The sequence below is a fragment of the Trichoderma evansii genome (assembly GCF_050947405.1).
Source record: "Trichoderma evansii strain SZMC 28006 chromosome Unknown GGI43scaffold_15, whole genome shotgun sequence".
Taxonomy (NCBI): domain Eukaryota; kingdom Fungi; phylum Ascomycota; class Sordariomycetes; order Hypocreales; family Hypocreaceae; genus Trichoderma; species Trichoderma evansii.
Window position 1 is genome coordinate 511,383 of NW_028145191.1, and position 25,104 is coordinate 536,486.

Here is a 25,104-nt window from a genome sequence, read left to right on the forward strand (position 1 = left end):
ATCAGGTGTGGAACAGACCGCCTTTGGGTTCTCACGTGCATCTTTTCTGCAACTTGATTCCATCGTCAGTTTCCCTCTTTGGTATGTCGTAAGCCGTCGCACCTTTGGTGGTAGCATGTGTCTGTCTAGTCGTCATCACGATTCTGCACGGGCGTGGACTCACAAGTGGCTATGCTATGCTGATACAAGCTTCGCGGCCAAGGCAAGGCGGATGAGATCCTCGCAATCAGGATAAGATGAAGGGGCCATCGAACTATGCTGTCGGCTGCATCGGCGAATTGCACGTAATTGACGGCATGACCCTTTCCAATCCAAACTCTTGGCCGCTGCGTCTATCCACATATAAGACAAAAGATCTTGTTAGCAGAGTAGCCAAGACGGCTTGTAATGAAAGTATATCAATACTCAGTCATTCGGTTCCGCAGCGGTATCATGTCCAAAAATATCTGCATGAATTTCTCTCAATGCCAGACACCCCTGGGCTTGGCGCCTCTCTTCAGCTTGAAGTGCATCACGTCCTTGTTTTGTTACTGTGGAGTCTTTCGCATATGAGAGAAAATAATTGTCCTTGGCAGAATCCTAGCGTGGACATACTGTAGATTCATCGCATTGTTCTCCAGTTCTGCGCGGATATTCGCTTCAAGCTCGGCAGCCCTCCGAAATGTAAAACAACTGGCAGCTGAAATCGCGATCTTGAGCGACGCTTTGGACACTTTTCTCACACTGAACCCTGTTTAATTTACTTTAAGCTTCAATTGCTCCGTTGCACTAGCAGTGTTACAGGCAATTTACTTCGGAATCGATCCGAAATTCACCTAAAATTTGTCCTGATGTTTTGACCTTCTCGATTTGTCGATAGTGTTCGCTTCTCGCAAATTGCGTCGCCACAAGGACCATATAGTCTTCGATTACCCCTAGACACTTTTCTATGCGGCAATAAGCATATATTTAAGTAATATTAGGAATCCACTGCTCTAAATTTCACACTCTCTATATAATTACATGTGATGCGAACATGTCGTCGAGTGTGGAGACTGCTCAATCATACGTACTGTTAGTCGCAGCCACTTCTAGAAGAAAAGAAAGCCCGAATTGTTAGTTCCGCTAACTGTTTGTCAACCATGGTCTGGATGAAGACCAGTATCCTGGTTTTATAGTATTCCGTGCCCACATATACTACCCGTTCTGGGTGTGTTGCGCAGAGCGAATGTCACTCTATCACGGTGCGCAACTTTTCTAGAAGGCGCATGCTTTGCTGCGAGAATGGATGAAGTCTGACGTCTATCGTCTTGTATTGTCTTGCCTGATATGCATTACGATAGCGCGTTTATATGTCTCATCATCCGTTATCAATTATTCCAAATATACATAATTCATACTAGCATGCACAAATCTATTTAGCTACTGAAACTTGTCACATGCATTGTACGTGTCGCCCCAGCATTCGACGATTAAGCGCCGACTACATTCGCCGTCCGATTATCTAAAGGTGAAAAATCAGCGTATACTTCTCGCATGCACACAAGAGCTTAGATATTACCATCGGGAAATACCCAGTCTCCTCGCGTCCACAGTTTCATTTTGTTTTGGCGGAAATCTTCAAAATCCCATTCGCGCTTCTCCAGCGCGTCAGGATTCAGGAACACATAAACGGACGCCTCCTTCACCTCTCCATCCACTTCCTTGTCACCCTCCTTCTTCAGCAACCTAACCTTGGCGTCAATCCGTTCATACTCATTTCCTTCAAAGATATCCAGCTTTTGCAAATTGGCCTCTGTCAGTCCAGTCGCATACATGCCCCGCACGCAGTGGCCTTCCTCGGCAACGATGGCTGGGTAGTCCTCAGACTGAACTCTGTGGCGACAGTAACCGTCTAGGATAGCAGGCGTGAAGGTGTGAAGGTCTTGGATCACCTGTGGCGGCTGTCTATCGCCATAGCAGACGCTAAAGAACACTTCGGGGGCCATCTGCGAAAGTCAGTATCTCTGGTGAGTCGGTTCTCTGAGTCCTATGCGAGAATCTCACCAGTGTCCCTGGGCATTAAAGAACACGTAGAGTTAGTCTGGAACATGTCAAGGTTTAAGATGAGAATTTACCATAGAAGAAAGCTTTGTTTTCACCACTCATGTTGCTTGCGTCGTCCTTCTGTTGTTTCTGTCGTGGTTGGGAGTCTAGGTTAGGCTATAAGCTTGGAAGAGGGTTGAGCCAGCAACAGTAACTTCAACTGATATGAATCAGACAGTGCCGAATTTCTAAGCGAAAAGTCGATATATACTCAGAGTTGGGTTGGAGGATAAAAGCCAAGAGAGAATCACGATGATACTGCTTCGCTTTATATGAAATTGCCGATTCTCTTTGCTATCTCCTCGGCAATATTACGAAGCTTCCCCGCCAAGTGTATCTCTAGTGGGGGTTAAGCGCCTTCTCTTAGTTGACGATATTGGCGCAAACAGAGTATCAGCACCAAGAAACAGTCACCAGCGGTCACGTTTATGTGGCATTTATGATAGAAAATGTATGGAATTTCACATATAGATAGCAGATGCCACCTACAAGAAGCTGGGATGCCGGGATATATGGTTCTAGTAATCTACGGAGTACTGATTCAGTTATTCAGTATTGCTCTGTATTCTGTACTCAGTACTCTGTACACCGATTAGAGGACGCTATCGATAAGATAAGAGCGCTCAAAGGCGGCCTAGACGCCCTCTACACTCACCCCAAAGCTGGGGGAGTATGCATCGCTAGTGCGCGGAACATCGTTAATGCACCGCCTAGCGCAATTGGTTTTGGTGACCGCGCTGCCCAGTTTCGTTCAACACCGGAAATTTCACGAGGCGTCACATTCAGTAGACTCGAACCTCCAAGGCTGCGGGCCGCAAGGATTCCATACTTTTATCCGCCAACACTTCCCATCCGAGCTTTCAGAACAACTAGCGTCGCATCGATCCGAATTAATTCGCAGACAAGATCCTTGGAGAGATTATATATCTTAATTCGCTGCATTACTCCACCAAACACCATCTTTGTCAGCCTTTTCGCGGCGCGTTTCGTCCCATACTTGTCCTCAGCCTTGCTGCGATTTCTCGGTTTAGGCATCGCCTCACCATCCCTTCCTCGGATGGAAGGCAGAGCTGCGTCTCGCGGACGCCGATAATGCAGCCATGTCCGGAACAACTATTGACGATGTCGTGAAGCGACTTAGCACCCCGGAATTAGGTACGACGGCCTCAGTACTCGCTCTTCGTCCCCTCTTCGTCGTCGCATGGTGCTGTGATGGGTACCGCTGCTAACCTCCTGTTGATGAATAGATGCTCGGCTGAAGGTGGAAGCGGCGACCACCTTGCGCGACAGCCTGGACGCTTACACCAATGGCCCCATCTACGAACCCTTTTTGAAACGGTTGATGCCCATATTCATAAACATCTTACGCGGGCCATGCATCTTCCAAAGCAGTTCTCCGGAGCAGGTAATGAGTTTGCAGAATACGTTTGGAATTTTTGGTTACTGATAGAGAGGATAGAAACTCCGGAATTGCATCCTAGAGGTGCTACACCGGCTGCCAACCGCCATGTCCCCCACCGAACCGTTTAGACCATACGCCGATGAGATTGTCGATTTACTTATGCAGCTGGTTCGCATCGACAACGAAGACAATGCCACGCTGTGCGTCAAGATCACATCTGATATTATGCGCCACCAACATCAAGTTTTGCAGAACAAGGTCCAGCCTTTCCTCTCGTTGATCCAGGAGCTCTTCGATCAGATGGAAAAAGTTGTCAAGGAACAATTAGATAATGCGTCTCTCGCTCCGAACCCCCAGCCCGGTGCACCGTCAACACCGGGCAGCACACACGCTAACTTCCAGTCTCCTCGACCAGGCTCTCCTGCAGCTTCAGTGCCGGAGCTGGGTGCCGATCCCCAGCAACAGAACCGACCGCTTCTTAAGGGAATGCAGTCCTTCAAAGTCCTTTCCGAGTGTCCCATCATCGTTGTTTCGATTTTCCAGATATACCGCAGCACAGTCCAGGTTAACGTCCCTAAATTCGTTCCGCTTATCAAGGGCTTCCTCTCTCTTCAGGCAAGCGCTCAGAAACAGGCCCACGAAGATGCTGCTGCCAGGGGCGATATACACACAGGAGTGAGTGCGGGTATCAAGAATCGGGCCGCTTTTGGCGATTTCATCACGGCTCAGATCAAGACTATGAGCTTCCTGGCCTACCTCCTCCGCCAGTACGCTTCACAGCTGAAAGACTTTCTTCACTTATTGCCCGACATAGTGATTCGACTGCTCAAAGACTGCCCGCGAGAGAAGTCGGGTACGCGAAAGGAACTTCTCATTGCTATTAGACATATCATCAACTATAATTTTCGAAAGATTTTTCTCCCCAAAATCGATGCGCTTTTGGACGAACGCACATTAACTGGAGATGGGTTGACTGTTTATGAGACGATGAGGCCGCTGGCATACAGCATGTTGGCTGACCTGATTCACCATGTCCGCGACTCATTGACTCCAGAGCAGATTCGCAAAACTGTGGAAGTATATACTAGGAATCTTCAAGATAACTTCCCCGGAACCAGCTTCCAGACCATGAGTGCGAAACTTCTTCTGAACATGGCTGAATGCATTGCGAAACTTCCTAATAAGGTGGACGCAAGACACTACCTTATGATGATCCTCAATGCCATTGGTGACAAATTTGCTGCCATGAATCGACAGTACCCGAACGCTGTTAAGCTTTCCAAGCTATACCACCAACAGGCTGAGGCTGGCGCGCCTGAATCATATCTTGCTGATAAAGAGACACCCCCCGATTGGGACGAGACCGATATCTTCTCTGCGGTACCCATCAAGATTTCGAACCCCCGGGATCGAGGAGCTGACCCAGTCGGAGACAACAAGTTCCTGTTCAGAAATTTGATGAATGGGTTGAAGAACACATTCTACCAACTAAGAACCTGTAACATCGGCACCCCCATTGACCCCCAAAACGCACCGCCACACTGGCAAGAAGTCGCTTATGGCTTTACGGCAGAGGAAGTTAATGTAATCGTTAAATTGTTTCGGGAGGGTGCATATGTCTTCAGATACTACGAAATCGAAAAACCAGCAACAGAGAATCAGTATGTCTCACCTGTTGAGTATATGGCTAATTTCTATATGGTCTCGAGCAGCAAGGAAGAGAAAGATCTGCTAGAGACATTCGCTACAGTTTTCCATTGTATCGACCCGGCTACCTTTCACGAAGTGTTCCAGCAGGAGATCCCCCATCTCTATGATATGATCTTTGAGCACACAGCCCTGTTGCACATACCCCAGTTCTTCCTTGCGAGTGAAGCGACGTCGCCGAGCTTTTGCGGTATGCTTTTGCAATTTCTTATGGAGCGAATCGACGAAGTTGGCTCAGCAGACGTCAAGAAATCCTCCATCTTGCTACGGCTCTTCAAGCTGGCCTTTATGGCTGTGACCTTGTTTGCCACACAAAACGAACAAGTTTTGTTACCTCATGTCGTCAACATTGTGACAAAATCGATAGAGCTGTCGACAAAAGCAGAGGAGCCTATGAACTACTTTCTTCTTCTGCGGTCCCTTTTTAGGAGCATTGGCGGCGGTAAATTCGAGCAGCTCTACAAGCAAATTCTACCTTTGCTTGAAATGCTACTGGATGTTCTCAATAACCTTCTCATGGCCGCGCGGAAGCCTTCAGAGCGAGATCTATATGTTGAGCTGTGTCTTACGGTGCCAGCTCGACTTAGCCACTTGCTACCGCACTTGAGCTTTCTCATGCGTCCGTTGGTTGTTGCTCTTCGGGCCGGTACTGACCTTGTTGGGCAAGGACTTCGTACGTTGGAGCTCTGTGTCGACAATCTCACAGCCGACTACCTCGATCCAATCATGGCACCAGTAATTGACGAGCTCATGACCGCCTTATTCGACCATTTGAAGCCGCATCCTTATAGCCATTTCCATGCGCATACAACCATGCGGATTCTGGGAAAGCTCGGAGGCAGAAACCGCAAATTCATGACGGGCGCTGTTCCTCTTGCGTATACTAGCTATGCAGACGATCCCTCGAGCTTTGACTTACGGCTTATTGGTTCCAAGAAAGACAGAGCGTTCCCGGCCGAACTTGGTATCGATTTTGCTATTCAAAAGCTGATGGATGTGCCCAGAAACAATAAGAATAGCCAAAATCGACAGTATGATGATTACTACAAGAAACAGGCTATTCATTTCATCAAGGCTCAGCTGAAACTGCGTATCGGCTTTGATCAACTGCCTGATGATTTCCCAAAGATTGTTAGGCTCCAGGCACAAGATTTTTTGAATCGCAACATGGATATCAATTTCGCGCCGTTTGAAATTTCAAGTCGTGAAAAGTCTATTCCCAAAAAGGATGAAGAGGATAAAATAACCAAGAAATTGCTCAAGGCAGTCATGTTTTCGCAGTCAATACCGGATGTCAAACAGGAGTCCAACGGCTTTCTCCTTGACGTTTGCCGACATTTCGTCCTCATCGAAGTTGGGCGATCCTTGATCGACCTGAAGCGGAACTATAGCCCCTTTGATCCCAAAGCAGGCGAAGGCCCATTGACGATCGATACTCGTGTCCTATCAGACGCCATTGTGGAATCCCTGGCATCTGACCACCCCGATGTTCGCGAAGCAGCGCAACAGGCGATCCGAGAGCTCTACAGCTGCACAGCCCTCATTTTCGGCTCAGACGTCAATGTTGGCCGACTTCAGTTGTTCAACCACCTAAGTAACACATTCTGTCATAGCTGCTATGAGGAGGAATGGTTTACAAAGACAGGAGGAAGCCTTGGTATCAATTTCTTGCTGACGGAGCTTGACCTTGGAGATGCTTGGGTCGCATCAAAACAAACCGAATTCATTCGTGCTCTCATGTATGTCATCAAAGACATGCCCCTGGATCTCCCTGAGAAGACGAGGTGTCTTGCCCATACTAGCCTTGAGGTTTTGCTTCGGCGAATCACCAAGGACATCAAGAAAGCGGATGCCCTGCCAGTCCAGCAGCAACCAGGCCAACCACAGGTTAAGCAACCTCGCCTGGCCCAAATCTGCATGCAATTCAATAATGAGCTTTCTCATATGAACAAGTTTGTCCGCGAGACTGCCAAAAACTCGCTAGAACTTATTGCGAAAGCCGCTGGTTGTGAGGTGTGGGAACTTGTCGAGCCATACAAGGACAGATTTCTCCAGCCCATATACGCCAAGCCCCTTCGTGCTCTCCCCTTCCCCATCCAGATCGGATATATCAATGCTATGACCTACCATATGAGTCTGAAGAACGACTGGGTTACTTTTGATGAGAATCTCAACCGTCTGCTGATGGAGTCACTCGCATTGGCTGATGCCAACGACGAGTCCTTGGCCAACAAACCTGCCGAGTTCAGAACGCATGAGCACATCGTCAACCTCCGCGTTTCCTGCATCAAGCTTCTTTCCACTGCAATGACGTTTGACGAGTTTGCGAACAACCCAACCAAGGGCAAAATACTTTCTGTTTTCTTCAAGTGCCTCTATTCCGAGTCGAAGCCTACGATTGCAGCGGCAAACGACGCCCTGAAGTCGGTGCTGGCTGTTGATAGACGCCTGCCGAAAGATCTGCTCCAAAGCGGTTTACGCCCTGTTCTACAGAGTCTATCGGATCCCAAAAGGCTTAATACGCACGGGCTCGATAATCTGTCAAGACTGCTGAAGCTTCTTACCAGCTACTTCAAAGTAGAGATTGGAGCCCGTTTGCTAGATCAGATCGAGTCTATAGTTGAGCCCAATGCATGGCAGCAAATTTCCTTTACATTTTTTGAACAGCATCCTCAAATGAAGGTCATAACCGCTATTCTCAACATCTTCCATCTTCTGCCTTCGCCAGCGGAGGCCTTTAAAGATCGGCTTATCGACTGCTTCCTTGGCCTTGAGGAGCGACTTCGACGAACTCATCAGAGCCCATTCAGGCTGCCAATGTTCCTATACCTAAACAGATACCCCAAGGAAATTTGGGCATATTTACTTGGCAAGCTAGATGACTTGAAATATGGACGACTTCTGGCACAGGTCCTTCTTCATCCAGATAGCACGCCACTGAGAGAGACGGCTGTGGAAAATTTAGAAGGCTTGCTTGGAAAATGCAACGAGATTGCCGCTCTGAACAACGACAAGAAATACATTGCTATTGTCAACACAATCCACATTCTGCATTCCATCGGACGGTTCTCTGCTTCCAGTGGTTGGATGGATAAGAAGGAGCACCTGGCTTGGCTGAAGACTATTGGAAAAGATCTCGAAGCTAACATTCGTGGCTACTCGCTCCCAGCGGCTCTTCGCTTGCCTGGATACCAAGCGGCCGAGCAGCTTATGAATATTCTGGTCAAATCGCTAGAGAGATCACCAAAAGACCTGGATGCCTTGTTCAATTTAATAGAGTCCGTTGCTACGGAGGAGCTCCGCTCTACACAACCGCTTTTCTCATTCATCTACGAGAAGATTATCGGCAGTGATTCCCTAGAATTTTGGAAATCGACGTTCCTTCGTTGTCTTGACGCCTACTCCGGAAAGACTGCCTCAAACAAGACGAAATATTTCCTACTCCATTACATCGTTAATCCGATTGTTGCCACAGATGTTATGCGACACTGGAACCAGCCAGAACAAAATCGGACTCAGAGGCTGATGGATCGATCAATAATCGATGCTGTGAGCGCCAAGATTTGGAAAGTACACCCTGAGATGACGCTTGACGACTCGGCACAACCAGGAATCGATCACATCCGATTCGAAGTACTACAGCTATCCGCAATGCTAGTCAAATACTACCACACGACACTCCAGGAGGCGCGAAAAGATATCATTAAGTTTGGTTGGACATTTATTCGCTTGGACGATGTCATCAACAAACATGCGGCATATGTAGTGATAGGATACTTTATTGCCCACTACGAAACGCCTCAAAAAATCGTTAGCCAGGTGTATATGTCTCTGTTGAAGACCAACTCTAATGAAGGCCGGGCTTTAGTCACCCAAGCCCTTGAGCTCATTGCTCCAGTTCTTCCTAAACGCTGTGGTACGGGTCCAAATGAACGGAGCACACAATGGGCTGTGGCGCCGCGCCGCGTATTGGCCGACGAGGGTCAAAATATGCAGCAGATGACGAGTATCTTCAACTTTCTCGTGCGACATCCCGAGCTTTTCTACGAGGCTAGGGACAAATACGCCGTTCTTATCATCACATCTCTTAGAAAGGTTGCTGCACCACCGAACCCTTCTCATGAAAGCAAGAAACTGGCCCTGAATATGATGTGGCTCATTTGGACCTGGGAGCAATGGCGGATTGAGGGTAAGAAATCGCCCCTCTTATCATCAAGATCCCTTTCCGAATCACCAACTTCGAGAAAACGGAAGCTGGATAGCGACCAGCCAATTACGTCGCCATCGTCGGCGAGGCAGACGGCTGCAGTAGATCGTCCAGAATATCAAATTCCGCCTCTATTCCGCCTAAAGATGGTTAAATATTTGGTGGAATTTATTGCACAGCTTAATGAGAGGTATCAACTGCCTTCTGCCAAACCTCGTGGACCTCCAACCAGTGCTCTTCCAGTATCTGCTCCCATGACAGAGCTTTGCAAGAAAGCCATGGCCCTCCTCTACAATCTCGTGCAGCCTCAATGCTGGGGAGACCTGGATCTCGACCTATTCCCGAATGTCACCGATGTTATCCTCGCACACGAGAAGACCCAGACAGTTCTCAATGCTGATCCTTCAGACAAGGAAAAATATGACGAAAAATTCCTTACCAATATCATCAACACGCTGCAGGTTGTCCGCATTATTCTAAACTTCAAGTCGGATGAGTGGATACAAAGAAGTATCGCGCCCATCCAAAAGGTTCTGGAGAAGTGCCTGAAGTCTGAAAATCCGGAGATTCAGGATTGCCTGCACCTCTCCAGCAAGGAGTACGATGATGGGCGAGAACTGAAGTCCACCATCAGGCGTGTCCTTGACGCTGTACCTGAAGATACGCCCATGGAAGATGCGGATGCAGAAGGCGAGTCGGAGGTTCAAACGTCTGAAATCGTTGCCTACCTCTCCCAGATAGCGACGGAACAGATGAATAGCAACCTTTACGTCTCAGGCGTTAATATCTTATGGTCACTGGGTAATCGAAAGCCTGCGATTATTGATCAGCACATTCCTTCCCTCATGAAGGCCATGCAAAGCAAACACGCACGAGAGCATGTGCAGCATTATAGTGCCTTGGCAAGCCAAGCAACAGGAGTCCAACGAAGTCAAGAAGCGAACGGTAATACCGGAGAACTCTCTGCGTATGAGCTTGAGATGCAAACAAAATTGATGATCAAGGAGATCCAGGTCGTGGCATTACGAATGGAGACTCTGGGTGATAATCGGCGCCCATTTTTGAGCGTTTTGGCAACCCTTGTGGAGAAATCTATGCACATCGAGCTCTGCACAGAGATCCTTGGTATGGTAGAAGGCTGGGTCTTTAGGTCTGAAGGTACTTGGCCGACCTTGAAGGAAAAGACAGCTGTTCTTCATAAGATGCTCTCCTTTGAGCACAGACAGGATCCGACAATGCTATCCAAGTTCCTGGAGTTGGTGATTCGGATCTACGAAGACCCCAAGATAACCCGGACAGAGCTGACTGTGCGTATGGAGCACGCCTTTCTCATCGGAACGAGAGCGGTGGATGCAGAAATGCGAAATCGGTTTATGGCTATTTTCGACAAGAGCTTGTCTAAAACAGCTAGCGTTCGACTCTCATACGTGTTGACATCGCAAAACTGGGACACTCTCGCTGACTCTTACTGGCTTGCCCAAGCCAATCACCTCTTGCTGGGAGCCGTGGAGATGAACACAAACATACAGCTCCATGCCGATGACTTTAAAGTAATCAGCGCGTCCCAGCTTGCCAGCGTCTATCCCAAGGATAACACTAGGGAGCTAAACATGATGGAGGATGAAAAATTCGATGCTCTCATGGCTAATCATCGACGGTTCATGGCGGAAATTGGCGATGTAAAGGTCCGCGATATCATCGAACCGTTAACACAACTACAGCACATCGACAACCAGCTTGCCCATCAGCTTTGGATCGTCGCATTCCCAATCTACTGGTCTGCGACTTTGCGTGATGAGAGGCCTGAGCTTCAACGTGGTATGGTTTCGCTATTGACGAAGGACTATCACAGTCGCCAAATCGACAAGCGACCCAATGTCGTCCAGTCTTTGATCGAAGGAGCAGCAAAGACTTGGCCCGAGTGTAGGCTTCCTCCGCATGTCTTGAAGTTTGAGGCAAAGACGTATGATGCTTGGTATACAGCTCTAGTACAGCTTGAGAATGCGGCCATCAAACCGGGCGGTGACTCAGCTACTGTTCGTGAGAGCAACCTCGATGCGCTTGTTGATCTCTATTCCTCTCTACAAGAAGATGACCTTTTCTATGGGACTTGGCGTCGTCGTTCTCAATTTGTGGAGACAAACGCTGGCCTTTCCTATGAACAGAATGGAATGTGGGACAAGGCACAGAAACTTTATGAGGCAGCACAGATTAAGGCAAGAACTGGCGTGATTCCGTTTTCTCAAGCCGAGTATATGATTTGGGAAGACCACTGGGTTCTTTGTGCTCAAAAGTTGCAGCAATGGGAAATCCTTCAAGATTTTGCTAAGCACGAAAATTTCCAAGACTTGCTGCTCGAATGCGCCTGGCGCAACACGGATATGTGGCAGGATGAGCAGCACCGTGAAGCTCTAGACAATATTATCAAAGGAGTCATGGATGCTCCCACCCCACGACGAGCTTTCTTCCAAGCATTCATGTCTCTGCTCAAGTTCCACAACCAGCAAGAACCGGCAAATGATTTTGCCCGCGTCTGCGATGAGGCGATTCAACTGTCTATTAGAAAATGGCACCAGCTTCCTGTCCGATTGACCAATGCCCATATCCCCTTGCTTCAAAGTTTCCAACAATTGGTCGAGCTGCACGATGCTAGTGTCATCTGCCAGAGCTTAGCCAATACCAACGCAACGAATCTCGATGTTAAGTCCGGAGAGCTGAAGCTGCTGCTTGGAGCTTGGCGGGATCGCCTCCCCAATGTTTGGGACGATATAACTGCTTGGCAAGACTTGGTCACCTGGAGACAACACATTTTCAACCTCATCAACCAGACTTATCTCCAGCTGCTTCCACAGCAAGGCCAGCAAAATGCTGGTGGTGCTTCCTTTGCTTACCGTGGCTTCCATGAGACAGCCTGGATAATCAACAGGTTTGCTCACGTAGCTCGGAAGCACAGCTTGCCAGAAGTGTGCATTAACCAACTCAGCCGTATCTACACCCTTCCAAACATTGAAATTCAAGAAGCCTTCTTGAAACTCCGTGAACAAGCTAGATGCCACTACGAAAATCCTGAAGAGTTGAACAGCGGATTGGATGTTATAAACAATACAAACCTGAATTACTTCAATCCTCAGCAGAAGGCCGAATTTTACACGTTGAAGGGCATGTTCCTCGAGAAGCTCAAACACAAAGAGGAAGCTGATGCGGCTTACGGCACAGCTTTGTATTTTGACATTGGAGCAGCAAAGGCCTGGGCCGAGTGGGGCTACTTCAATGATCGAAGATTCAAGGAAGACCCGGCGGATTTGAACGCAGCAAGACAGGCATTAACGTCCTACCTGCAAGCAGCCAGCAGTTACAAGAACGCAAAGTCACGGAAGCTCCTTGCTAGAATTCTTTGGCTACTGAGTCTAGACGATACCAAGGGCTCTATTGCTGCAGGATTTGATGATTTCAAGGGAGAGACTCCCACATGGTACTGGATCACATTCATTCCACAGCTGTTGACTGGTCTTGGATATAAGGAGGCGCCAAGAGTGTACCAGATCCTCCTCGGAATCGCAAAGTCGTACCCACAGGCTCTCTACTTCCAACTCAGGACAAACAGGGAAGATATGATGGCCATCAAGAAAACTCAAGAAGCCAAAGAAAAGGCCCGACTTCGAGCTCAGTCTGTTACTGGTGCTAATGGTAAAGCTGGCACTTCTCCTGTGCAGACAAAGCAAGAGCCACCAAAGGCTGAGGGAATTGCATCAAGACCGGGTACAGCCATCACAGGCGATGCAACTCAAGTCAAGACTGAAAATGGCGATGCTAATGGTACAGCATCGGCGACACCTGCACCCGCAAACGGCGCACAGGCAGGCCAAGAGCAAACGCAGCCTCAGGCTCCGGCGCAAGCCCAACCAGCGGCCCAAAATCAGAAGAGACCACCATGGGAGTTGACTGAAGAGATTATGTCTGTTCTCAAGACAGCATTCCCCCTGCTGGCCTTGTCAATGGAGACTATGGTGGATCAGATCCAAAAGCACTTCAAATGTCCACCAGACGAGGATGCATACCGTCTCATTGTAGCGCTGCTTAACGATGCCCTTACATATGTTAGCAGGACACCGTCTTCGTTTGCCAAGAGTGTTAAGCTCCCCTCAGCAACGGAGACTAATATCACGCGCTTTGCTGAAACAATCTTGCCAAACCACATAAAGAAGTCGTTTGAAGCCGATTTCGTTGAGGTGAAGCCTACCATGTACGAGTATATCCACAAATTGAGGCGCTGGCGAACAAAGTTTGAAGAGAAGCTGGACCGCAGAATTGTCCACACCCCTCTGGAAGCGTTTTCTCCTCACTTGAGCGAATTCCGGTATCAAAAGTTTGACGAAGTTGAGATTCCCGGGCAGTACCTGCAGCACAAGGATAAGAATCAAGACTTTATCCGCATAGAACGATTCTTGCCTAATGTTGATTTGATACGATCCGTTAATGCGTCGTACCGAAGGCTCAAAATGCGTGGTCACGATGGCAGTATTCACTCATGGGCTGTCCAGCACCCCGCTGCTAGACATTGCCGACGAGAAGAGAAGATCTTGCAGCTCTTTAGACATCTCAACCAAACTTTAAGCCGCAAGAAGGAGAGCCGACGACGAGACTTGCAGTTCACTCTACCACTGATGGTTCCCTTGGCGCCACACATAAGAATTGTGCAAGAGGATACGTCATATATTACATTGCATGGCGTTTACGAGGATCATTGCCGACGCATGGGCATGTCTAAAGATGAACCAGTCTTGTTCACACTGGAGAAGCTCCGAGGGGTTCTTGAATCCAAGGGAGGACAGGTAAGCTATCCCCAGATGGGAGAGTGTCCAGCGAAGATGATAACTAACATGAGCTATTACCAGTCGAAACCCGAACTGACGCCTACCGCGCGCTTGGAAGTGTTCAACGCAATTCAAGAGAAGTGGGTGCCATCAACTGTGGCATTGGAATATTTCCAGCAGGCCTTCCCGCAATTTGCCGAATTCTGGCTATTCCGAAGACAGTTTTCGTACCAACTGTCGGCATTGACGTTCATGACCTACATCTTATACATGCACAACCGATACCCAGCCAAGATGAACATTGCGCGTGGCTCTGGCAACATCTGGGGCTCGGAACTCATGTCATTTATGAGTGCGTCCAAGCCGTTCTTCCACAACCCAGAGCCGGTGCCATTCCGCCTCACGCCGAACTTGCAGACGCTTATGGGGCCTCTGGCTATGGAAGGAATCTTTGCCTGCTCAGTCATGGCGATTGCACGGTGCTTGACGGAACCGGAGCATGAGCTTGAGCACGCACTGACTCTATTTGTCAGGGACGAAATGATGTTCTGGCTGATGAACAGTCATAGGAGCGGCATTAGCGAGAACCAACTCCGTGACTCGGTTCAACTCAACAGCGATTCTATTGTGAAGCGAGCCATCAGCTTGGCGCACAACCCATCGGGCAACTTGCCTGCAAACCAGACAGTCATCGATGCGATCGCTAAGGCTGTAAACCCGATGAATCTGGCGCAGTGCGACGCTTTATGGATGCCATACCTGTAATCTCATACAGCAAATGGATCTCTGTTATTTAAAAAAAAAAAAAAAAAAAAAAAAAGAAAAAAATAATGTGCTATTTTACTTCTATTTTCTTTTCGTCTTTTAGGACTAGAAGGAACAGACTTTGGGAGAGGGATGAGGAGGGAGGAAATGTGTAAAGGGAGGAGTTGCAATTTTGGTATTATTCCATTCAGCAAGGCGTTGGGCAGGGAAGGAGAGGCTCGAGTGTTTTTTTCTTTCTTTTTCTTAATTTTTTCTTCTTGCTCATGTTTTTTTATAATAAAAATTAGGAGGACGAGAAAGCGTGCTCAGGGTACATGTATTCACGACAAAGCTAGATTTTGCTAATGAGGGATGCGGGTACGTTGAATCGGTTTTTTATGGATTCAGAGAGAGCATAGAATTGGTAAATTGCAAAAAGTCTTAATACTGATATTACTCTTTGTTTAATTGTTTTGATGATATTGGAGTGAAGTGAACGTTACTGCTGCTGTCTTAGCACTGCCTCTTGCCTATGGCGTTGTAAAGACTAGGTGATGTGAATGATGCTATTGGATAAGCCTGAATCTCTAAATATTCATAGCTATGTAGGTGATAGAGACGTCATATTGTTGGACTGGATGGTAATTGGTAATATCGGTTAGCAAATGGTGCTTTATCAACTAATAGCGGGCCTTGGAAGTGATATGACCAATTTCTTCTCCGTCTTTATAGATCTCATGAAGAGACCATATCAAAGATGTGAGTGAGAAAGAGTCAGATTCGTAGATGATCAGATTCTTTCTCCCCTCCTTTGGGTGGTTCTCTCTCTCCTCGCAGTCGGGCTGAAGCCGTCTATATGAGGTAAAAGGGCTGTATATTTAATGGCATAGGTAATGCCGCTACAGGGAATTATCTCTAAAACAAACTGTTTTATAATATGTATTTAAATATTTTAAATGAACATTATATATATTATTCCTGTTTGAGTACGATTTCCTCATTTCTGTGAATTGATTGTACGGCTATAATTTCTTCACTTGCATGGCTTTCAACTAATCATAGCTTGAAATCAGGCTCATATGAGAGTTTTCCATCCGTGGTTATTTACAAGCCACCAGCATTGCAAATACTGGTTGCGAGGTTGACTTGCTTAGCATAGTGGCCTGGACTAGCAGCACGCTGAATCTTCTGGCATAGCGTGCCAATATTCATGGATTGCCAGCCGTTTACTTCCTTCATTTCGCTAAAGAACTGACCGGCAGAGCAACTGGCATCCATGTCACATTTGATGTCTTTGTAGATATAAGCACGCTGTTGGAAGAGACCTATACGGTCGTGGTCGGAGTCAACGCGGTCATGGTAATATTTTAAAGATTTGGGAACCTTGTAATTGGCAGACATCATGATGCCAGTCTATATTAGTGAATTAAAGTTAGTAAAATGCAAGCACTATTAACAACAGTATATCTCAAACCTCGACCAGGCTAGTCGCGATGGCCGCCTGGCAGCCTTGCGCGCCGACATCTTCAGCCTTGGCTTTTGCGATTACAGTCCCAGTTGGAGCTGGGCCGCAACGATCGCCTTCCTGGGAGCAAACTTCCCTAACGGGAACGTAACGGTTCGTCATCAGGGATTCGATAATGGAATTGGGTGGGTTCATTGGAAGCTAGAGGGATTTGGCACCGCGAGATATGACTCTGTGGTGGACGTCTTTAGATATGAGGGAGGCTGTATTGCAGAGCATTGGGGTTCGATTCAAGCAGCTCCTGCGCTAAACGAGACTACTAATCCCTATGACTTGATCTAGAATTCCTCGTAGGGTTATATAATTACATAAATGGATAAGGGCGTGGATAAAAGATGAAGTACGATTGTTTAGTCATTTATGCTTGATGTGGCTTACTCAACTCAACTTGGGACTTTTGTAATAGGTTTGCTACTTGACCATAGAACAGAGTACAATTTAACATTCTAAACCGCTTTTTCTCCACAAGGCATCGCCTTTGTCTTGCCTCTCTTGTGAACAGAATCAACTTCCGTCCTTAGGTCCACCGAGCCTGTCCGACGTGCCGCCCTGGCGGGGCGTCAGCGCCGACCCTGCATATGGCTATCAGACACTCATTTCGGCCTCTGACAAGGAAAAGCACTGTGGTCAAAAGGTGCTGTCCATAAGTTGGAGATTTCAAGCTAACTTTGGACCAGCCGGTATATAAGACGCGCTACTTTATACCAGGATTAACTAGTATAGGTTTCAAAAGAAACAGACTATATTGACTAAGACTAAGAATATCGTGACATGGCTCTACCAACAATGCAAACCGCTCGGCTCTCCCTCTGCCCCCTCGCAGAGCACAACCGAAACGATATCATAGACCTCGATTCGGACCCTCAAGTCATGAATTATGTTCACAGCGGTCGCCCGCTAACTCAAGAAGAAGCCGTCCAAGACCATCAAGAGCGCCTCTCAGCGTGCAAGCATGTCCCAGGTCTAGGCTACTGGGCTGGTTACTTGGGCGAGACATTTATCGGATGGGGGCTCTCTCGCCCATACAATCCAACGGCGGGGAATTTCATGCATCAAAGGCTGAGCTGGGATACCAGATCTCACCTCGCTTTTGGCTCCAGGGATATGCTAAAGAAATGACTCGCGAGTTGTTGAGGTATGGATTTGAAGAGCTGGGATTGATGGAGGTTGTTGGACAGACGATGGCTGTGAATGAGGCATCAAGAGCGACCAAAAAGACTTGTGGGGTGCGGCATGTGCGTACTTTTTATGTTGAGTTCGACGACCCTATTCCTGGGACAGAGGAGGGTGAAGTTGAATACGCAATAACGAGGGAAGAATGGCTGAGGCTTCACTTGGTCTCGAAGTAGTGAGGCCATCGTCTATCAGAATGCCTTATATTCAGTGTGGATATTTAGTAATGTTTGGATATCAGGAATGGTATGGTGAACACGAAAGTTTCCCCTGGGGGGCATGGTAACTGTGCAATATTACGCAGAACAATACATTTATTAATATTATCTTGAGTTGTTAGTACTATCTGCGATTTATTATTTACATCTCATATATCACAGCTTTTTTATGTGTCTATTGTCCGTTTCACTGCGGTGACCAACCAATGTCACCTTATTCTTTGTCCCAAGTAACGTGCATTTCGCATGCATTTCGGTTCTTTCAACAGCTGCCTCACTAGGCTGTATAATAGCCGTTACTCATTCAGGTATTTCATACTGTTTGTAATTCATCGCTTCATATCTTGTTTACAAAGATTGAACCTACATAATTATCTATGACAGTCTTGATGTCGCTTTGTCCCTTGTCCCAAATCCTGTGCATCGTTACGTGCATCTTTGTTCTTTCAACAGCTTCCTTTAGCTCTCATGTTTATTTGAGCGTCTTGTTTGCCCTGCAGGCGTTCCAGACACAATCTTGGAACAATTGAGGAGCGTGTAAACCAGTTTGAACGAGCGATAGACGGGGAGAACGTTAAACAACATTTGGATAGTTCAAGTCTCTCTCATTACCTTCCATCTTTGTTCTTTTGTACTAAAGATGTATGCTATGGCTGTTCGTCCTATATTCTTGCACTATGCTCTCATGGCAAGGCAGCAACGAGGCTAAATCCAAGAGTACAAGAACTCGGGCTCTCCCTTTTGCATTCTTTTGCTCTCGATAGCATTATGAGCAAATATCTGCGTCGACTCTCTCTCTGCAGGTAATTCAGCCCATCATCCACTCGTCTATCATCTCACCTCTCAATTATCCCCCCGTCCCGTCTTCTATCCTCTCATCTGTCCCTTCATCCTGTCCTCTATCATCTTATCTAGATTAGTAAATATACTAGTCATGGACCATAAACTTACATGGATGCCCTTTCCCCCTGATTTGCGTCGTAGGGCGTCGGAGAACATTCGGCTAGGGGCTATAATAGCCGATCCTTTCAAACCTAACCAAGTGCTTACTGCCCCCGACAATTCGATACTGGATGCTTTCTACCCTCCAGTAAGTGAGACTATTCAACCCAATCGCTTCTTTCTGTGGATTGCAGACCAAGCTACTCCTTCTCTTTTGAGACGCTGCTGGGAACATTTTTCCAGTGGGATGTCAGCGATATCCGTGAGTTCAGAGGAGTTCACTAGGTACCAACTTGAGGCGGAAGTCCTCGTAACGAAGCAATTCGGCGATAGTCCTAGACTAAGAGAGATCATGGCCCGATTGGCGAATCCAACAATCGATCAATTTATGGATGCGCCTATACGGGCACTGCCAGGACTCTGGAGCCGTGAAAACCCAGTTTATATGATAACTGGGCTAAAATTTGCAAAAGGCAGAATTATGTTCCGAGAAGCGGTAGTAAAGACAACTGAGATTCGGTTTAGACAAGATATAGCCCCTCCTATTACTTACACTGATCGGGAGCCGAGCTCCAGTTCAGAAATGCTATTGATGACGGCCGAGGACACTCTGGTTGCCTACAAATTGCTCAAAATAGAGAAGAATCATATGTGGAAGAGTGATTTCGACGATGAACTGATCTTGAGTGACGTTGTCGTGGAGGGCTCTGAGTGGTGTTAGATAAACTTGAGTGTGCGTCAGATTTCATTGGACTAAGTCGGTTTAGGATACTGGCATCGTGAGTTTTACTAGCTATTTAGGTATTTGTTTCTGCATTTACTGTTTGTTGCAGAGTTAGTTTTTTAAAGTATTTTCCTTCCTACTTTCTTTTTCCTCTTCTTCTCCCAGTCTATGGTGAGTCTCTTCAGCATCTTTTCCATAGTAACACACAGGAAACGGTGTGGTAAATCTAAGTGCTCCAAGGTGCTTGGTAATGCCACTACGGCGCTGAATGGTGCCCTCAGTGATCAGGAATGCTGGTTGGTATTTTACAATAAGATAAGAAATAAATATAATTGAGATCCATTGGGTCCAGGCACAAGTTAAGTAAATGTATTGTCTCAGAATGTGCTCATACCGCCCCAGCGTCCGGCTTCCAATATCAGCGTTCTGGAGACCTTTTTCCTAAATCGGGACAATCGGTATTAGTGCTAGGATCTGGATACCCCAGATTTCATGCCATCTGATGCACTAACTAGGCCCCATCTTCACTACTGTCCAGCGTTAAATGTCGTTAACTGCCCCTCTTGTGCCAAGACTGTCTGCGGGAATAAGATGCTTACCCGCTCTATTAGAACCTAAATAGCGCTTCTTGTGCCGCGGTTCCAATTTCCAACCACTCATTGCAAATTAGCCAAGGGCCGTAATGGGCCGAAAGTCTTGTCTATAGCACTAGTATCTCGCGCTTGATAAAAAGTCCGATGCGCGCAAGACGGCGGTGTCTTTCCCTTGCAGACGCTTGCTGTCAGTCGGCGCAATTGGCGGGTGGGATTCGGTTAAATGGATCATGGGGAGCAGGGGCCATTATTAAGTACAGTATGGTGCACACGTAGGCAGATAACCGACGACAGGGGGAGGAAGTGAGGAGAAAGAGTTTCCACGAAAAGCAGTGGAGGCCCAGCCATGGAAACTGACAATGTGCCTCGGCCCATCCCACACACTATATAGAGCAAGATCCCAAGATCTGGGGTTGAAAGCAGACAGCAAGTTGTCTCGGCATTTTAACCACCAAGAGTTTTGGGTTCTCAACAGGATATTTAAAGGGCTTAATAGAGTTGAGAGTTTCAAGTAATGATTTTTATCCATACACAATAGTATACATCAAGGATAAGTACTGCAACAAGAGGGCACAATGGCCAGCACGAGTTTCGACAAAATGCCACGGAAGCTATGGGAACATTCGGATCCCAAGAGCACCATCATGTGGCGATTCATGCAGGAAGCAAACAAGAAGCATAATTTAAATATGCAAGTAAGTAAATATTTGCGCCAACCTCATACTGCCTGTGAGCTTCTCAGCTTGATTTGCTGAGCATCTCGACGGCATATATGCTCGTGTTTGAGACTAATGTCACACAATTAGACGTTTAAAGAGCTCTACAGCTGGTCGTGTAACCACCGCAGTGACTTTTACGAGCATCTTTGGGAATTCCAACCCTTCATCCATGAAGGCACATACACTCGCGTGGTCGACGAGTCTATTCCCCTCACCGAGCTGCCTCGATGGTTTGAAGGCGTGCGTCTCAATTGGGCCGAAAACGCCCTCTATAGCCGAGACACTTCATCCCCCTCTACTGAGGCACGCAGCACCCGGAATAAAGAAGATGACAAAATCGCATTCACAGAGGTGCGAGAAGGAAACACAGAAGTGCGACACGTCACATGGCGGGAACTCCGCAAAGAGGTTGAGGTACTGGCGGCAGCGCTGAAGGAGAGAGGGTTGCAGAAGGGCGACCGTGTAGTGATTGTTGGAGGACATTCACTGAGGACATATGTTGTATACCTGGCGACGACGTGGCTGGGAGGCGTATTCAGTAGCAGCTCGACGGATATGGGAGTTGGCGGGTTGCTGCAGAGGGCGGTGCAGGTGAATCCAAAGGTGAGTGAGATATCGCGAGATGAGAGTACGAGTGGCGAGGTAAAACTAACTCCATCCATCAGTTTGTCTTCTTTGACGATGGCGCTTTGTACAACGGTAAAACCATTGATCTGAGAAACAACATCCAAGGCATGATAGACGGCATGTCTGAATGCGACCTGCTGCAGTCATTTGTCATTATCCAGCGCTTTGCCAAACCCTTTGATACAAAGGCCATTTCCAAGACAGAGCGATTCGAAGACTTTGTCCAAGCCGGCGCCAATAAACCGCCTCCAGCCCCAGTTCGTGTCGGTTTCCAGGATCCATCTCTCATCGTCTATTCCTCCGGTACAACAGGCACGCCCAAGGCTCTCGTCCACGGCGCCGGCTCGTTGCTTCTCTCCATAACCAAGGAAATTCATATCCACCGTGATGTTGGCCCCTCAGAAGTAGGTCTGCAGTATACCACCACTGGCTGGATCATGTACCAGTCCAGTATAGCCCTCACGTTTTACGGCGCACGCTGTGTTGCCTATGATGGATCCCCGCTGGTACCGGACCCAAAGGTGCTGCTGCGGATTGCTGAAGAGCAAAAGGTGACGCTGATGGGAATAAGTCCGAGATGGATGGGCGAGCTCATGAAAAACGGCATCGCACCGAGGGAGGAGTTCGACTTGTCGAGTTTGAACTCGGTGACGACGACTGGCATGGTGTGTCCAGATCAGCTGTTTGAGTGGTTTTATGATACAGGGTTTCCAGCAAAAGTGCAGCTGGCCAACATCTCGGGCGGAACAGATATTGTGAGTCTTTATATCCTCCTCAGCTACTTATATGTATATGCATATGTATGTACGGGCAAGAGTGGTTTCTTGAGATATACTAATAATCATGCTCAAATAAACAGGCCGGCTGTTTTATCCAGGAAAACCCACTCGACCCTCTCTACGTCGGTGGCTGTATGAACGGCAGTCTCGGTGTTCCCATCGCCACTTACGATCACGATCTTCCCGAGGGCAGTGTAGGCACTCCTCTTCCTCCAGGTAGTTCCGGCGATCTCGTTGCCACAGCAGCCTTCCCCAATATGCCAATCTATCTCTGGAACGACGGCCCCGGTCCAGCTCCTGGACCGAAATATCGTGCCGCATACTTTGAGCGCTATTCCGGTGCCTGGGCCCAGGGCGATTTCTGCGCCGTTCACCCAAAGACGGGTGCGGTATTCTTGCTGGGCCGATCTGACGGCGTGCTAAATCCCAGCGGCGTGCGGTTCGGCAGCGCAGATATCTATGCCGTACTGGAGAGATGCTTCCCGCAGGAGATTGCCGAGAGTTTGTGCGTGGGACAGAGGCGGCCGCAAGATATGGATGAGAGGGTTGTGCTATTTTTGCTAATGAGGGGAGGGCGTGCGTTGGACAAGAAGTTTGTAATAAAAGTCAAGGAGACAATTGCGAAGGAATTGACCAAGAGGCATGTGCCCAAATATGTGTTTGAGATTCCAGAAATTCCGGTAAGTGATGATGCTCTTCATCTTATACTCTTGTCTATTATTGCTAACGCAAGCTGTTTCTATCATATAGGTCACTGTTAATGGCAAAAAGGTTGAGTTGCCAGTTAAGAGCATCATCTCAGGAAGGACGATTAAGCCAAGTGGAACGCTATTAAATCCACAGAGCCTGGATCATTTCTACCAATACCAGAAGATTGAAGAGCTGGAAGAACCACGGGCAAAACTATAGAGGCATAGATTAAGAGGGTATATCTGATTTTGGAATTTAATGTGCACCCCATAGTGCTTTGAGATGAGCTTACGAGTTAATATGATACTGTTACAAATTCTGTTATTACAAAACCACGCTGTTCTTCACTCCCATAGTTTCCCCGTCCCTCGCACCTCTCTGACTGGCATTCAAATGGGCTTCTCTCCCTTTTTATCCTTTTCAACAAACTTGCCTCCATTGATACCATATCTCCACGCCATATATCCAATCATCCCTGCCACGCTGCCTAGACCCGTAGCTCCCACCACGCCATGGTATCCCAACTTAGCCGGCCCTCCAGCTCCTCTGGCTCTAATCAATCCAGTTGTCAGTAATGCAGCGCCCATCCCAGCATAAGTCCAATCGTCCGTCTCAAGCTGGCCTCGGTTTTCCAGCAGCCTCCAGCTCCGATCTTGCCATTCAATGAGCTCTCGGCCCCACATCCGCGCCGGGATGCCTATGCCGCCTACAAGAGCCATGGTGATGATTGTGTTTCGCGAGACTGAAAGCAAAAGTCTCTCGGGGAGTGGCCCGGGATGTCGCCATTTTGGGATGGATTGGCGGATGCCTGTGGCGGCGAGGCCGATGATGGAGCCTGTGGTGACGGCGCGAGTGAGGACGTGAGTGATGAGGATGACATGAGAAAGAGGCTGGTCTTCAGCGTAGGGCGTGTGTGGGAAATAGCGAGACATTTGTGTTGAATTATAAAGGTTAAGATTTCAACTCTTTACCCCCTCTTTATGACTATTGAGTTGTTGCTTTTTTACAGGTGGCGTGACGATGGCTTGAGCCTTGTAAGTCCTTCAAGAGGCTGAATCGGAAGTTGTTATGAAGCAGGTTCATGAAATCAACAGATAATACTCAAAAGTTTGTAATGAGAGTCTAAAGCGTCCAAACCTCAGCTGAGAGAATTTATAGAAGCCAGCTATTGCTTCCTGCATGGCCTCAAACTTAGTCGCTTCTGTGACGCAAATCAGGTGAGTCTCATTGGTAGCCTCATTCCATCTCGCACTCGCTTAACTGCTTACCAAGGCCTGGGGTAGCGCCACATGTGAGGTACCTCAGATTGCATGGAACGTCCCACCCAAGGCCATGTACTCTATACGCGCAATTCGGGTACCTTAGAACTCCGTAAAAGCCATTAAATCCTTCGTGTCAAGTAAAGTCTAAGAAAAACTGTACTGCGGTTTTCTGCTTCCCATTATGACACTCAATTACGAAAATACACTTCATCTCTCCCTTCATATACAGATCTATATCTGATTAATGTACCTGACCTAGAATCTAAGCGGAGCAAGTACTATTTTTAGGTAGGTACGAGTCGTATTTCATAAGCTCACCAAGCAAAACTTACCATGTACCTTACTTGATATGGCAATCGATTCGACATTGCTGCTTGTATTCTGGACTCAAAAGTTGCATGTAATTGAACAGTTAATAGCCTATGGAGTAAGCATATATTATGCGACTTGTTGATGTAAGCTGAAACATAAAAAGATCGTATCAACTTATGGCGCGCAGTAGAGATAGAAAGCCCAGTGCTGCAGCATAGTCAGCACTGCGTTCCAACCGCTTGTATAAGTATTTGATTTGAGCGTCATAGCCATATACACAGCGATTTCGATTTGATCTTTCACGCACTCAAAAGAAAATACTTATGTAATCGAACTCTTCAACCAACTATAAACTGCCTAGAAATCCCAGATTTCATGTTGTTTTGACAGCTCGCGCGCTTACCTCAACATGCATCAATATGCGTGGGCCGGTCAAGAAGGGACATATTACCACATTATAAACGCGGTATACTGCTGCTCAACTCACCCGAGCAATAGTTGTAGAATCCGGATAAGAAAGAGAAAACAAACAAGAACAGAAAGAGGAAAGAAAGAGGAAAGAAAAAAGACGCCATCCGGCTCAACGAATCGCGGGGTTAGCT

General features: G+C 47.5%; 7 protein-coding genes across 7 annotated transcripts; 4 read left to right on the forward strand and 3 right to left on the reverse strand.

The window, feature by feature from the left end:
• Positions 1-973: 973 nt before the first annotated feature.
• On the reverse strand, positions 974-2,581 carry GGI43DRAFT_409432 (gamma-glutamylcyclotransferase family protein). The gene is made up of 5 exons (XM_083206506.1): positions 2,276-2,581; positions 2,097-2,224; positions 2,026-2,033; positions 1,541-1,967; positions 974-1,483 (listed from the first exon to the last, which is right to left on the reverse strand). Exons 2-5 carry the CDS (start codon positions 2,125-2,127, stop codon positions 1,452-1,454), a joined length of 498 nt encoding a protein of 165 aa, XP_083058906.1. The 5' UTR covers positions 2,128-2,224; positions 2,276-2,581; the 3' UTR covers positions 974-1,451.
• Positions 2,582-3,164: 583 nt separating this feature from the next.
• On the forward strand, positions 3,165-14,959 carry GGI43DRAFT_385449 (histone acetyltransferase TRA1; the record flags this gene model as incomplete). Its single annotated transcript, XM_083203654.1, has 5 exons — positions 3,165-3,219; positions 3,312-3,469; positions 3,524-5,127; positions 5,179-14,212; positions 14,276-14,959. 5 exons carry the CDS (start codon positions 3,165-3,167, stop codon positions 14,957-14,959), a joined length of 11,535 nt encoding a protein of 3,844 aa, XP_083058907.1.
• Positions 14,960-15,924: 965 nt separating this feature from the next.
• Positions 15,925-16,344, reverse strand: GGI43DRAFT_409438 (uncharacterized protein; the record flags this gene model as incomplete). The annotated part of the gene is made up of 1 exon (XM_083206507.1): positions 15,925-16,344. A coding segment is annotated over one exon (302 nt), but the record flags the coding sequence as incomplete, so codon positions are not given.
• Positions 16,345-17,084: 740 nt separating this feature from the next.
• On the forward strand, positions 17,085-17,936 carry GGI43DRAFT_409439 (GNAT domain-containing protein). The gene has a single exon (XM_083206508.1). The coding sequence runs from the start codon at positions 17,468-17,470 to the stop codon at positions 17,810-17,812; it is 345 nt and encodes a 114-aa protein (XP_083058909.1). The 5' UTR covers positions 17,085-17,467; the 3' UTR covers positions 17,813-17,936.
• Positions 17,937-18,811: 875 nt separating this feature from the next.
• Positions 18,812-20,048, forward strand: GGI43DRAFT_97574 (uncharacterized protein). Its single transcript, XM_083210609.1, has 2 exons — positions 18,812-19,038; positions 19,095-20,048. Exon 2 carries the CDS (start codon positions 19,149-19,151, stop codon positions 19,515-19,517), a length of 369 nt encoding a protein of 122 aa, XP_083058910.1. The 5' UTR covers positions 18,812-19,038; positions 19,095-19,148; the 3' UTR covers positions 19,518-20,048.
• A 386-nt stretch (positions 20,049-20,434) lies between these two features.
• On the forward strand, positions 20,435-23,232 carry GGI43DRAFT_97539 (uncharacterized protein). The gene is made up of 5 exons (XM_083210607.1): positions 20,435-20,808; positions 20,920-21,435; positions 21,498-22,214; positions 22,319-22,918; positions 22,989-23,232. Exons 1-5 carry the CDS (start codon positions 20,689-20,691, stop codon positions 23,145-23,147), a joined length of 2,112 nt encoding a protein of 703 aa, XP_083058911.1. The 5' UTR covers positions 20,435-20,688; the 3' UTR covers positions 23,148-23,232.
• GGI43DRAFT_97540 (uncharacterized protein) lies at positions 23,233-24,386 on the reverse strand. The gene has a single exon (XM_083210608.1). It carries the CDS (start codon positions 23,858-23,860, stop codon positions 23,318-23,320), a length of 543 nt encoding a protein of 180 aa, XP_083058912.1. The 5' UTR covers positions 23,861-24,386; the 3' UTR covers positions 23,233-23,317.
• Between the last annotated feature and the right edge of the window lie 718 nt (positions 24,387-25,104).